Source organism: Sceloporus occidentalis, unplaced genomic scaffold (assembly GCF_023333645.1).
Source record: "Sceloporus occidentalis isolate IW3139 unplaced genomic scaffold, rSceOcc1.0.p SCAF_214, whole genome shotgun sequence".
NCBI classification, from domain to species: Eukaryota; Metazoa; Chordata; class Lepidosauria; order Squamata; family Phrynosomatidae; genus Sceloporus; species Sceloporus occidentalis.
Genome location: NW_028317194.1, coordinates 400,728 through 414,227, shown reverse-complemented (window position 1 = coordinate 414,227; position 13,500 = coordinate 400,728). Strand labels below are relative to the sequence as shown.

The 13,500-nt window shown below is 44.7% G+C and overlaps 1 protein-coding gene across 1 annotated transcript; it reads right to left on the bottom strand.

Annotated features, from left to right (window-relative positions):
• Positions 1-336: 336 nt before the first annotated feature.
• Positions 337-12,984, bottom strand: LOC149277428 (dopamine beta-hydroxylase-like). The gene is made up of 12 exons (XM_089502883.1): positions 12,682-12,984; positions 11,628-11,774; positions 11,153-11,413; positions 9,934-10,110; positions 9,599-9,701; positions 7,673-7,839; positions 5,410-5,553; positions 5,167-5,205; positions 4,428-4,487; positions 2,631-2,758; positions 2,197-2,356; positions 337-471 (listed from the first exon to the last, which is right to left on the bottom strand). The coding sequence occupies exons 1-12, from the start codon at positions 12,946-12,948 to the stop codon at positions 337-339; spliced, it is 1,788 nt and encodes a 595-aa protein (XP_089359009.1). The 5' UTR covers positions 12,949-12,984.
• Between the last annotated feature and the right edge of the window lie 516 nt (positions 12,985-13,500).

Sequence of the window (13,500 nt, the reverse complement as noted above, 5' to 3'; positions counted from 1 at the left end):
CCAAATACGATTCTGTTGATGGGTCTTGAGGATTGATTTGAGCCCCTATGTCTAATGCCGGGTTCAAACTGTCCTCTTCTGTCATTGGGGGTTTCTGCTTTTCTCAATATCACCCCTCTGCCACCACGACAAATTCTAAGGGGTAAATGTAGAGCTCTATGTAATCTTTATACAGGTTACAAAGTATCTCTAGAAGGCTTCACCCAACAGTGTCGGTGGTTCTTGCCGTGGTAACTGTAGCATCGATCCTCAATGACCAGAGTTGGACAGTTCGATATTCCATCTGGTTTCTCTAACGCGATGACATTCGGGGCGTTCGGCCAACGCGTGGGCTTCTCACGAGCGGCCCGACGCCTTGATGTCCACCAGAGAAGGACCTGCCGTTCCCGAGCTTTTGGGACCTTCGCAGCCAGCCTGGGTTTGGGGTAATTTCTTTGTGACCTTCGGCAAAGGCTGCATCTCCCATTCTCCCTGCGAAAACAAAGGCAAAGTATTAATCTCGCCCATCTCAACTCTTTGGCCTAAGTAACCCTGCTCCACGAGGAAGAGGATGAGCCGCGAGCAGGTGCTCTTTTACTAAAGGGTGTTTCCGAAACGACCTTTCGAGAGACGTTTTAGGAGAGCGTTTAAGAAGAACGCGGCCGGCTTTTTCCGTGCGTCGGGAGAACATATAATCTTTAAGCGGAACTGTCACTTCGTATAAACTTTATATTAATCAGCAGCGCGGTACATCTGTTGGGTAATATTTTATGAAACGGTTCACCGTCTTAAAAAAAAAAAAAAAGGCATCAACCAAGTCCCCGGGGAGATTATTCGGCTATGGGCATTTTGGGCTCTCTCGCTTCCAGTTACAAAGAGTCACAAAATAAAAGGAGAAGAGGTCCGATTCATGCAGGCTATTATGCTTTTAATACAGCGTTAATTTCCCTTTATCCGGTCACTTTCACTCACACTCACTAACGGGGTCATCGTAACATAAAGCGCCTTCCGCCTTTATTTTTATTTCGGGATCAAATAACTATTTTACTTTTTTGCTCCGTAAAGCATATAAAAAAAACCAAAACACCACCTTTCACTTTCCATCAAACACCTTCCCACGGTGAACGGAGAAAAAAAAATACTATTTCTATTCTAAATAAAAAAAGAAAAGCACAAAACCATGAAATTTCGCCCCCTCTCTAGAGAGAGAGAGAGATTTTTTATGTTTATCCATCTCGCTTGCAGCGGGGGTGGAGAGCGCATTAGTACTGTTTATCCCAAAAAGAATACCTGTTCCTTCCCCGTCGGGAAAACATTTCACCCAACGCAGAGCGAAACAAACAGATTTTAAAGCAAACAGCAGCAAAGTGTGGTATAGAATAGCTGAGCGCACGAGGGAGTAAATAACATGCGTTTGTGTGGTGCCTCGTGATATATATATATATATATAGTATAATACACCTGTGCTGTATATAAGAGAGAGGTTCCCATATGTAGGCTATTGTCTACAGAAGGTCCACAGAAGGTGGTACATGAATGGAATGGCCTCCCAGCAGAGGTGGTAGAGGCTAATACAGTGAGGGGCTTAAACATGCATGGGATAGACATACGGCTCCTGAATCTAAGACGAGACCAACGACCGATTAAGCAACTTAATTTATTAAGCGAGATCCTTTTCTTTGAAAAGATGTAAAAAAATAATCAAGTTCTACCATTCCAAGATACGATTTTTGATGATCCAGAACCCCCCCCCAAAAAAACGATAATTTTGTCCCATTTTAATCTCTCGGCATTCATTATAAAGTCTGTTCTCAGGGTCATTGGGCAGTGAAATCTACATCCTAACCGCCCTTGCTGCAAAACGTCTTCTATACGCTGAACAAGAAGTTCCGCTCCTCTAATTTTAATGTAAATTTCTAATATTTTCTCTTTTTTTGTTGTAAAGATTCTCAGCCTCTCCAGAGAGCCGGTAACAGAAATGGGAAATCCCGATAAAACCCTCTAAATTTATCCAGACATCTCAAGCTGGGTCTCTCTTAAGCTGGGCCCCGACGCGTTTCACCAGATGTCTTCAGATGCGCAGACGTAACGTATTATTATACACTCACAGGGAGCGATCGCCTGCCGCGAGCCCTCCATGGTTTTGGGGACACCTGGTTACCCATAACCTGAAATGTCTCTCCATCTGAGACGGTTCTCTCTGGCGCTCAGACTCACCGGGAAGCGCACGGCCGAGGACCGGTTGCAGTGCTCGGAAATGGGGGCGAAGCTGTACAGCGAGCTCAAGACCTCCGCGGAGAACGAAGTCCATGGAACCTCGAGGAACTGCTCGGTGACGGAGACCTGGGGACACGTGCAGACCTCCTCGCCGTGGAACCTTCACAGAGAGACCGCAAATGAGAGCGTTAGAAGAACCAAGACATGGATGGGCTTTATCGAGATGTGACCCGCCGGCTCGGATATCTGAGCTACAGCCCTAGTCATTAAAGTGCGAGCCGCGCGGGGTTCACGGTTATTATATGAGAAGTCGGTAATTACAGACACAGTTCTCCGCCGACTCTCCTGGCTCCGTCCCGCTCCGTCCCGCTCCATCACCTGAATCTGAGCGGATTTACCCTCCTGGACCCTGATCTGAAGGTGCTTTCACTCACCTGTTCATAAGGTGGAAGTACTTATTCAGGTATCCTGGGTCTACGTAGCTCTTGCAGAGTTCCAGCTCGGTACGCGGGTAATAATGTATGTAATTCACACACATTTCATCTGTGATGCTGAATCCTCCCTGCGTGAAAAGGACGAGAGCGATTTACCGGGAGCAACAATCACTTCTTCACATCACTTAGTAAAGGGAAGAAACTATAGATGGAAAAAAAGCTACATATTTTAACAATCACAACTTATCACAATCTAGTAGACAAACACCCCGACTCCTTATCATACTGCCTGTGAGAAATTATAGAATGGCTCAGTCTTAATCACCCAGGCAGACTCTCTGACTGATGACAATTTATGGAGGAAGGGACTTCGTTAGCATTGCGGTAAAGCATCAGCTTGGTGTGGTGATTACGCAAGAAAGTCACCCAAAATATCACATGACTGACTGACTCAGTGGGGGTTGTTACTGTATATAGCACTGGGGGGGGTTATTACAGTATACAGCACTGGGGGGGTTATATTACTGTATACAGCACTGGGGGGGTTATATTACTGTATACAGTGCTGGGGGGTTATATTACTGTATACAGTGCTGGGGGGTTATATTACTGTATACAGCGCTGGGGGGTTATATTACTGTATACAGTGCTGGGGGGTTATATTACTGTATACAGCGCTGGGGGGTTATATTACTGTATACAGCGCTGGGGGTTATATTACTGTATACAGCGCTGGGGGTTATATTACTGTATACAGCGCTGGGGGTTATATTACTGTATACAGCGCTGGGGGGTTATATTACTGTATACAGTGCTGGGGGTTATATTACTGTATACAGCACTGGGGGGTTATATTACTGTATACAGTGCTGGGGGTTATATTACTGTATACAGCGCTGGGGGGTTATATTACTGTATACAGCGCTGGGGGGTTATATTACGGTATACAGCGCTGGGGGGTTATATTACTGTATACAGCGCTGGGGGGTTATATTACTGTATACAGCGCTGGGGGTTATATTACTGTATACAGCGCTGGGGGTTATATTACTGTATACAGCGCTGGGGGGTTATTACTGTATACAGCGCTGGGGGGTTATATTACTGTATACAGCACTGGGGGTTATATTAATGTATACAGCACTGGGGGTTATATTACTGTATACAGCACTGGGGGTTATATTACTGTATACAGCACTGGGGGTTATATTAATGTATACAGCACTGGGGGTTATATTACTGTATACAGCACTGGGGGTTATATTACTGTATACAGCACTGGGGGTTATATTAATGTATACAGCGCTGGGGGGTTATTACTGTATACAGCACTGGGGGTTATATTACTGTATACAGCACTGGGGGTTATATTAATGTATACAGCACTGGGGGTTATATTACTGTATACAGCACTGGAGGGTTATATTACTGTATACAGCGCTGGGGGTTATATTACTGTATACAGCGCTGGGGGGTTATATTACTGTATACAGCGCTGGGGGGTTATATTACTGTATACAGCACTGGGGGTTATTACTGTATACAGCGCTGGGGGGGGTTATATTACTGTATACAGCGCTGGGGGGTTATTACTGTATACAGCACTGGGGTTATGCTCAATGTTTTTCACCGAGCACTAATCACGCAATGATGATTTCAAAGCAAATGGATGAGAACACAGAAGATACAGAAGAAAGCTCGTGTAATAAGACATCAGTTGTACGCAGGGCCTATTATCCGTTCCCCGAGAGATCTCCAGAAGAGGTTCTCCGGCGCATGCATTAAGTGAACTCTCACCACCGTAGCCGCGCTCCTGTCTTCTGTGTTGTAGGAGCAGCTGGTAATAAGAACGTCCCCCTGCGGGTTCAAATACACGAGACTTTAGAGTTTAAGCTTTTTACTCTGCGTGTTCCGGGATGGAATCTTAACACCTTCTCGAGTTCTGGAGCTTCCCGGGACGGAATAACGGGAATTAGCATCGAATGCGGCTTCAGTACTTATGGGGTTAAAGCAGATCTGTCACTTTCCCTGAGTCTATACACTAAATAAACATAAGTAACAACGTATATCTCATACGATAAACAATATATATAACAATCTAGACGCGTGCTCGTCGACCAAGAACGATTCAGACTCCGTTCCGTTCCGTTTTTGGAGAATGTGTAATGTTTCCTGTGCTTTTGGTTCAGATAAAATGTATCGTTTTTATACTTTCTGTCTCTCGCACGTCCCCCCCCCGAAAAACTCTTCATTTTAGCTTTATATTCATCATCTCGCTTACTCGCTCTTTCGCTCTTTAGGGAGAGAGAGGATGAGAGAGTGAGAGAGGATGAGTGAGTGAGAGAGGATGAGTGAGCGAGAGGGAGGAAAACCCAACAAATTTCCAAATGAAAATTCAGAGCTTTTTCTGTTTTCGTTGCCCCCCCCCCTCAATATTCTAAGAAATGTATCAAGACTGTAGAACGTTAACAAAGTAACCTATGGGTTATGGCAAAGTAAAGAGAAATGTTACGTAGTTTAAGGAAGCTTCGCTTACCGGCAGAATATGGACAGATTTCTTTAACATTCGGATCTCCTAAGGGCGAGAGAAGACATTTCTAAGACTGGGAATTTTAATGCCACCCTACATCCGATGCCAAGACCCCATGGGGGCAAAAGAAGAATAACTAAAAGTCAACACAATGGCTCAACTTGGCACCAGCGCAGCTTCACTCGACCAAAGACCGAGTTAAGAAAGATTGAAGACTCGGTTGGGATGTTTGGGGAGTCAGATTTTTACCTGGAAGTGCGCGCTGTAATGCTTATCTTCATTCACAATTTCTACTTCTCGACCTTCGCGGACCAGCATGGTGGTCACGGTCCGTCCTGCCAAGTGTGTGTGAAGCTGAGAGCCAATAACGTGGATGCCGCCCGGTGGAAGAGCCTATGGATGGAGAAAAGGTCACCGTTATCTGGAGAAGACTTAACGCTCTTTAGACCTCTATATTCATGGTCGAACTACGAATTCCATTGGCTGGCTGACCATCATGGGACATGTACTTCGAAAAGTGAAGAGCTACCCTTAAACATTTAAGGAAACTTGAGAAAGGAGCTTGAGGAGCACAGGTTGGAAACGGCCTCCAAGTGCGCCAGGTGACTTCACCCATGCAGGAGTCAGCCATCGACCATAAAGCTTCCAAGTTATCCAGATACAACGGGGGGTATCTATGTAACTTGGAATCTTAGGGTATTTCTATTCTGTAAGTGTGGCAACCACCCCATGTATCAAGGAATGACCTCTTGGACACTAAATAGGTCAATATAACCCTGCTTTCCAATGATTCTTTCAGCCTTCCATCTAGGTGACAAAGGAGTCAGTCTGCTTCACACACCTGACTCTAATTATACGTTTAAACCCCGAGAAACCGAAAGACATGTTTTCACCAAGCTTCTCAATAATTAATGCGGCTCTGCTTCATTTAAATGTTGTTTCTGCTTGAGCGCGCGAGGTGGGTCGTTACACGGGAGGGGATATGGGGTTCTGTAATTCCTGAGCACGACCTCAGCCTTCGAACAAAGGCTTTTAAATTACCAGCGAAAATAAAATAGTTACAATATTTCGCCGTAGCCCAATGCAGAATTTAAACTCCCGATTGTGGCCCAAGCCAGGCTGATCATGGACGAGACCTCAGTGGAAAATTGGTGGGAGGACAAAACGAAGGGGTTTATTTTAATATTAAAAAAATAAATTTACTAGAGAGCTATACTACGAGCAATATGAAGTCCCGGGGCGACATCTCTCGTATCCTTCCCACAAGTTATCTCAGGGGTTTTCTATCTCCCAAACTTTGGCGTAGTCCTCGACACGGACATGTAAACTCTTGTGCACAGACTGTATTGTGAATGTAAGGTAAGGGTGCAAGAATGGAGAGCTGAGGGGATCTACTTTGGCCCTGGGTCCTGCTCGGTGAAGCTTTGATCTTGTACGGGAAATCAATGGAATATTAATGAGCTTCCAACCAGAGCGATATGTTGAAGGACCCTATGGAAAGCGGAAGGGGTTAAATGCTTTTAATGAAACATTTTTGCTGGCTTTACCCTTCCGCAGGGTCTGGTCTCGCCAGAGAGACCTGACGGGAAGGACTCGTTGTCGTAAACAACGTAACAAAAGATTCCGGCGATTCCCAGGTGCCGCCATTGCTGGGAATTAGTGTCAATTCAGTGGAACCATTTAATTTCCCGTAGCGGCGTTTAGCAGAAGAGTTAAAGGCCGCCTCTGAAAACCACACTGAGCTCAGCCCGCGTGAATAATTCATCTAGATTTCCAGTTTAACTTGAAAACAATGTGTCAGGTTAAAACCCGACCCCTCGTCTGGGTCTCCGCGCACTTCAGTCCCATTGGGGTGGGCATGAAAAGTTTGCAGCCAGTCTAGATCCTTTTGGGGGTTCTAGAACTCTTGGCGATGGCGAGGATTTAATCTGACCCTGTAAAGACCAGTATAGAAAGAGTACTATACATTGAGCTAGAAGAATTACCAAATCAATGTATAGATCAAAGGAGGTCTGCGGGGCCAACGGCCTGGAAGGACTCGTGACTTTGGCTCCTACTTCCCTTTACAAATGCTCTGAGTCCACCGATCTTGACACCGTGAGATTGCGACACGCGATTTCCGGCTCCATTATTAATTGTTACAGGGAAACTTTTCTGTTCCAATAATCAGAAAAAACGTAAAAAAAAAATCTATCAAAAGAACAAACAAATCCCAGGCACCGTGGCATGAATACCTATCAAAGATTCATCACCGGCTCATGTTCTATGAACAAATACGACCATCATCCGACGAGTATTCCCCGACAGCCGCGGACGGCATAAATATGCAAGCTGTTTTGATGTGTTGTAAGGAAGGCTTCTCGGTCGGAGGAACGAATTAACCCCGTAACAGCATCAACAACCCCTTGAACAGCGGGAGGTTTAATGTGATGACGGCAACTGCCATAAATCTCACGTCTAATAACAGGTTCGTGGAACTTTGTACCCGTGCAGAATAAGTAGAGGTGCTCACCGTTAGCGTGCATTTGTCTGTGCAGTACCCCGTCAGCACAAAGTCCTTCTGGCCGGGTGGGATGGCCATATGGGGTTTGTAGACCAGGCCAAGTTCCATGATGCCAGCATCGAACCTTCTCAAGGAGGGCGTGTAATGGAGACGGATACCCGATGAGTCTCTCAGCCCTTTTTAAGGAACGAAATCTGAATATGAATACTTTTCTGGATGATATCGGGTTCCATGGAGCAACAACTAAAAAGTTACATAATAACTAAATAACCAAGATGAAAACCGTCATCCAGACCCTCCTTTCCCAACCCTGTTAATCCCCCAGTTCCAAAAGAAGGCCAAAATTGGGTTCAAAATGAGGCCTCGACAACCTACTGGGTTTTATGAATGTGGACAGCTCTAAATCTTTGCTAAAACCACCAAAGTCTCTCTTTTTGGTTTATTGCAATTCATAAAACCATCTCTATAACGAGTGAATTTCACATCTTTACTGCTCTTCCAATAAAATAAAAGTCCCCGTTAATGCAACAGTTTTTAGCTCCTTTTAAAGAGTTAATTGTCGCTCTAAAATTTATTCTATCTCATAAATAATATTTATTTGCAGAACACGAGAGCTTTAATTCTATACCGAATTCCAGTCTTACAAATTCACAGATCAATGCAAATAAACTGAATTTGCAGAGATTTTATCTTTTGAGAAATCACATGACTTCCAAAGAAAATGCCACAGAGTCCTGACGGCAGAGGGGAAAAAAGCTACAATGTGACTGCTACAAGGTTACAATGTGACTGCTACAAGGTTCCGAGTCACTGCTACAAGGTTACAATGTGACTGCTACAACGTTACAATGTGACTGCCACAACGTTACAATGTGACTGCTACAACGGTACAATGTGACTGCTACAAGGTTACAATGTGACTGCTACAACGTTACAATGTGACTGCTACAACGTTACAATGTGACTGCTACAACGGTACAATGTGACTGCTACAAGGTTACAATGTGACTGCTACAAGGTTACAATGTGACTGCTACAACGTTACAATGTGACTGCTACAAGGTTACAATGTGACTGCTACAACGTTACAATGTGACTGCTACAACGTTACAATGTGACTGCTACAAGGTTACAATGTGACTGCTACAACGTTACAATGTGACTGCTACAAGGTTACAACGTGACTGCCATGGAGTCGTTGATATTAATGTTATTAAGGGGTACATGCAGTTGGGGTAGGGTAGAGGTAACTTGGTCGAACAAGACAATACAAGTGATGGGCAATCAAACCTAGAGATTGCAAAGCCTATGTCCCCCTTATAACCCCTAGGGAGCTGAGCTGGACAGAATGCGAAAGGCTTTGATCCTGGAGCCGATCTGAAGCACATGAGACACCTCCGTTTGGCATCGTAAAGGGGAACAGTCTGGTTTCTACACATATAAAGTTTGCGATCCTTTAAAAAAAACTCTTTACATTTTTTTTAAACCTCACAAGTAAAAACATCACAAAAATGCCACCAGAAGAACTCGAGCTTGGAGCATCTCACTCCCCATCACGTACGCAACCACACGCAGCCTGGAAATGTGTGGCGTACTGGACTGGAACATCGCGAGGATGTCTGCTAATGAGTTTTCGCCTGGGGCAACAGTAATTAGACAGCTCGCAGAGCCAAATAAATCTCTGTGACAAAAATACGTGGTGAGTGTCAGTGAATAATTATCTCTAAAGATGCCTAGTATCTCCAGCTGGGTTACAAGGAAAGTAATTGACGTCCCACAAATGCAACCCTTACCAGGTTGTCCCTAAAAGCACCCGGGTCCTCAATGTTATGTGACACATGCAAAAAGACACATTAAGTTACTCGATTCCTACCACGGAAAACACATTGAGTGATTGCAGATGATGGGTGCTTTATTCAGGCGGCCGGCCGTTACCTTTTAACTCCAGGGGATTGTGGTAGTGGACCTCCAGTCGAAGATATCTGGAAGAACCAGGCCCACCAAAAGCCAGACCGGCATCTTCTGGGTAATAAAATGGCTGTAATGTGAAAAAAGAGAGAGATTAGAGACTCAGGAGTTCTGATAGCAGAACAGAAACTTCCAGCCGACTGTAAGAAGGACTCGTGTGATGCTATGAATGTATGGTCCATGGTGGGTGGACATCATGGTAATCCTACCAGAGCCCCTGATCATTGTTTTAAAGTTCACTGGCCCCCCTAGAAGGAGATTTTTACAATTTGGCATGATTTAGAACATGTTACATGTATTACCCGAGCCCCCATCGCCCAGGCGGCCAGGACGTGCCGGCAGTGGTTGATTTTCTCAGGTTTCATCTTGGAGTCGCATGGTCCATTGAAACGAGGTAAGACGTCATCATCCGCAGAGCACTGGAATACCTCGATGTGATGAACGATAGCTTCATGTCCCTTGGTGATCACTGGCTCATACTGTAAATTAGTAACACAATTATTATTCTTATGTCCTGAATTATTTGTTCCTTATCTCAATCATAAAGCTGAGGTCAAGCACCATTGGTCGAAGTCAGGGAACCATCATTTAGAACCTTACTTTCACATGACTTTGAAGGCCACATGTCATGGATTTTGAACGTTTTCTGGCTTGTATCCATGTCCCCCAGAATGTTGTCTATTTCTTGCCCACAATATTATTAACGTTAACTGTGAGTGGGCAAAATGGCTAAGCAGCCAGGAGATAAGAAGCCTGGTGGCAACGAGGGAGAAGTTACTGTGGTGGTGTTTAGATCCATATGGAGTTGTGTAGGGCTTCAAACGTCCTGAGATATGGGTATAAGTTGGGGAGATGAGAAACCTAATTGTAACAGGGGTAAGCATAGGCTCGACATGTCCCTTTGTTGGAGTATTAGGCAACTTCAGCTTTCATCCTTCATTGATGAAGATGAGGGAACCAGCAGGTCTAGTTTTTGATTAAAACCATGGTTGTCCTTAGGTGGAATGATGGAAGACATTATTGGAATGCCAAATGTCTAAATTAACCAAGGCCAACAAAGGTGATTTAGGGCATATGGGCCAAGCCATGTAAAGTACCCATTTTTTTTAAATTTTTTATCACAATTCCTTCTGCTGGTGTTGCAGACATTTGAGACATTGTTCACATGTCTGTCAATCCCCGTCCTGCCCTTCCTGCAGATCGTGACTGCAATTAAAATTCGCTGTTAGCTGCAAAAAAAAAAAAGCCGGGGAGAGATCGGGTGCTGTCACCAGCTTCTGACATTTGGTTTTCCCTTCGGCAAAGTTTCATTTGAATCCCGTCTTGGGAAAGTAGTGGGGAAGCTGGTTGGAAAATATGAAACTTAATGCTAAGACCTGTCAGTGTTACAATGTTTCCAGGTTAAAGCAGTTCTACAAACCATCTTTTCTATCGTGCTTAACCTGTTGTAGGACCATTGCCGTGGTGTTGTAGAACCTTGAGATGCAAAATGTCCTTTCAAGGGTTCTAAGTCTCTCTTACCATGACAATGTGGTGCTTCGGAAAGTCCTGGGGCAGCTCGGTGATATAACACCAGTAGGTAGTTTCCTTATCAGGGATGAGAACCTCTGGAGCCTTGATGAGCATGCTGCGGACATCCGACGGGAGTGGGGGCGGCCGGTGCTCTGGTTTCAGAAGCTGGACCCTCTGTAGTCCCCGGTTTCGGATGGCAGAGACGTTGATGGCAGAAACCGACTGGAATGGTCTCTCCAGCATGGCGTAGATTAGGTGAACAGTCCCGTCCTAAGGAAGAAGGGAAAAAAAACCAAGATCGAAGATACCCAGCAAACGTTCCGAGCTCCTAGAAAAGAGAGCATCAGGGGAAGAAAGAAGGGCACCAAGGGAGGAAATATGGACATAGGGGAGGAAAGAGGGGCATCAGAGATTCAGGAGAGGGACTGGCTAACCTAAAGAAAGACACATGGCAGGTATGCATTGTGTAGGAACCATAGCTGACCTCTATTAGGTAGTCTCGGGAGTCACACGTAGAGAAAGGCCGTTTGAACACCAGGTAGAGGCCCTCAGGTGCCTGTTGGGCCATCAACAGCTGATAGTCCTGTTGAGAATCGATATGAATTTGCCCGTCCTGGTCGCTCCATGCATCCTGCCGGTATACGGAAATGTTACACATTGTGACATCAAGGGGTTAAACTGCTGAATGCTATTAACAGTGCAAAAAATATAGTGGAAAAAACCTTTTTTTTTTAAAAACACATTTTTAAAGCAAGAGGTTTCCCATACAACATCAGAAGAAAATAGACTACAATACCTTTCCCAACTACCAATGAACTACAACGCCTATCATACCCAGGTAGGAGGTCTCGGATATTATGGTCTCCCATAAACAAGCCTTCCCTGTCTCCTTATTCTGAGGAGTTTTAACGAAATGATATAATTTTCAAAATCTATTAAAGTTTGATGAATTTGATATTTAATAAAGTCCAGAAATAAGCTCCTGTGTTAAGGATTCTATTAGCGTGAAGGCTGTTGATGGACTGTTAGCTCTTCGGAGCAATACATTTCTATTTGCCAAATTTCAGCCCGTTCCTGTCCGTAAAAAATACATTTTGGTTGGGGAAAAAAAGCAGAAGAAGAAGTTGAATTGATTTTTATTGCTTTTGGGGGGAAAAAAGCTTGTGTTCTCCAAAGAGAATTTTAAAGATCTCCAAAGAGCTTTCAACCGAACTCAATAACCAACATTACGATGGAGTCCTCGCCAGCCGCTCATCGGGGGAATTAAAAAGACAATCATATTTCCAGAGACATAAAACAAACGCTTGTAACGAGACCTCGTGTATCTTCTGTGAATGGTCTGACGGGGAATTAGAGCCTCGGGAATGCCGAGGAATGGGAAGTGGATCAGCTTCACGTTGGTGGGTCATACAACTATCATATGCGCATTAACAATGTATCTTTATGGAGCCAATGTGATTTATCTTTGTTTTTGGCACACAATGGGCCAATGAGGGTAACATTTGGTGCCGGACCAACGTTTCCCACCAAGAACTTACCCCGAAAAAGAAGCCAAACCCGTTGCTCCACAGGATGGCCAGGTCCGCGTCTTTAAAGTCCCCTCGGTCCGACATTCCGAAGATCATTCCAAACTTGAGGTCTTTCATCAGGATCTGGAAGTAGACCGTTTCCTCCGGGTAGCTCACGTTCCAGTAGAGTTCCACCGAGCCTTTTGGGTCAAGAGGCACCTTGTACGGGAAGGAGCTCTCGACCGGAGACGTTCCATGGAGAGAGACCAAAAGTAAAGTCAGGAACACGGCCAACATGGTGAAATAGACGGGGACTACTTTTCTAATGGTGAGATGTGGGTCCAAATACGACCTATACATAGCTGTCTGGCGGCACCGACGACTGAAACTCAAGCACGACCGGCTTGTAACATTTATACCCTGATAAAGCAGGCAGGTTGGATCAGGAAAGGTCTCTAATCACATTTTCTTCATCGCAAATTGGATTGTGTTTTGGGCCCTCGGGTCATAGACTTTCCATTGGCTGCCTCTTACTAATAGACCCTAATTGGACATGGAGATTTGTCGATAGACACTGGAAATACGTGTTTTAAAAAGGTTTTTTTGTTGTTGATTTTTTTTTTCATCTATTAAATCTTCATCTGGAAGGTTCTCAACAAACCATCGGTTCATCTAAGTGACAGAACGTTCATCACTTCAGGTCGGAACAAGAACATTTCGTGGCTTTTTGGGGGCTCAGGAGGCTCTGGATACAAATAAAGGCAGAAAAAAAACGTTCTTACAGAATAAAAATAAAGGTTTGTCGCGCGGCTGGGTACCGGATTTCCATTCGCGGCTGGCGTTCGGCTA

Coding starts and splice junctions, on each gene's coding strand:
- LOC149277428 (XM_089502883.1), bottom strand. CDS start 12,948: ATGTTGGCCGTGTTCCTGACTTTACTTTTGGTCTCTCTCCATGGAACG. Junction 11,775..12,681: donor GGTTTGGCTTCTTTTTCGGG/GTAAGTTCTTGG, acceptor GTATACCGGCAG/GATGCATGGAGCGACCAGGA. Junction 5,554..7,672: donor CAGACAAATGCACGCTAACG/GTGAGCACCTCT, acceptor CTCCATCCATAG/GCTCTTCCACCGGGCGGCAT.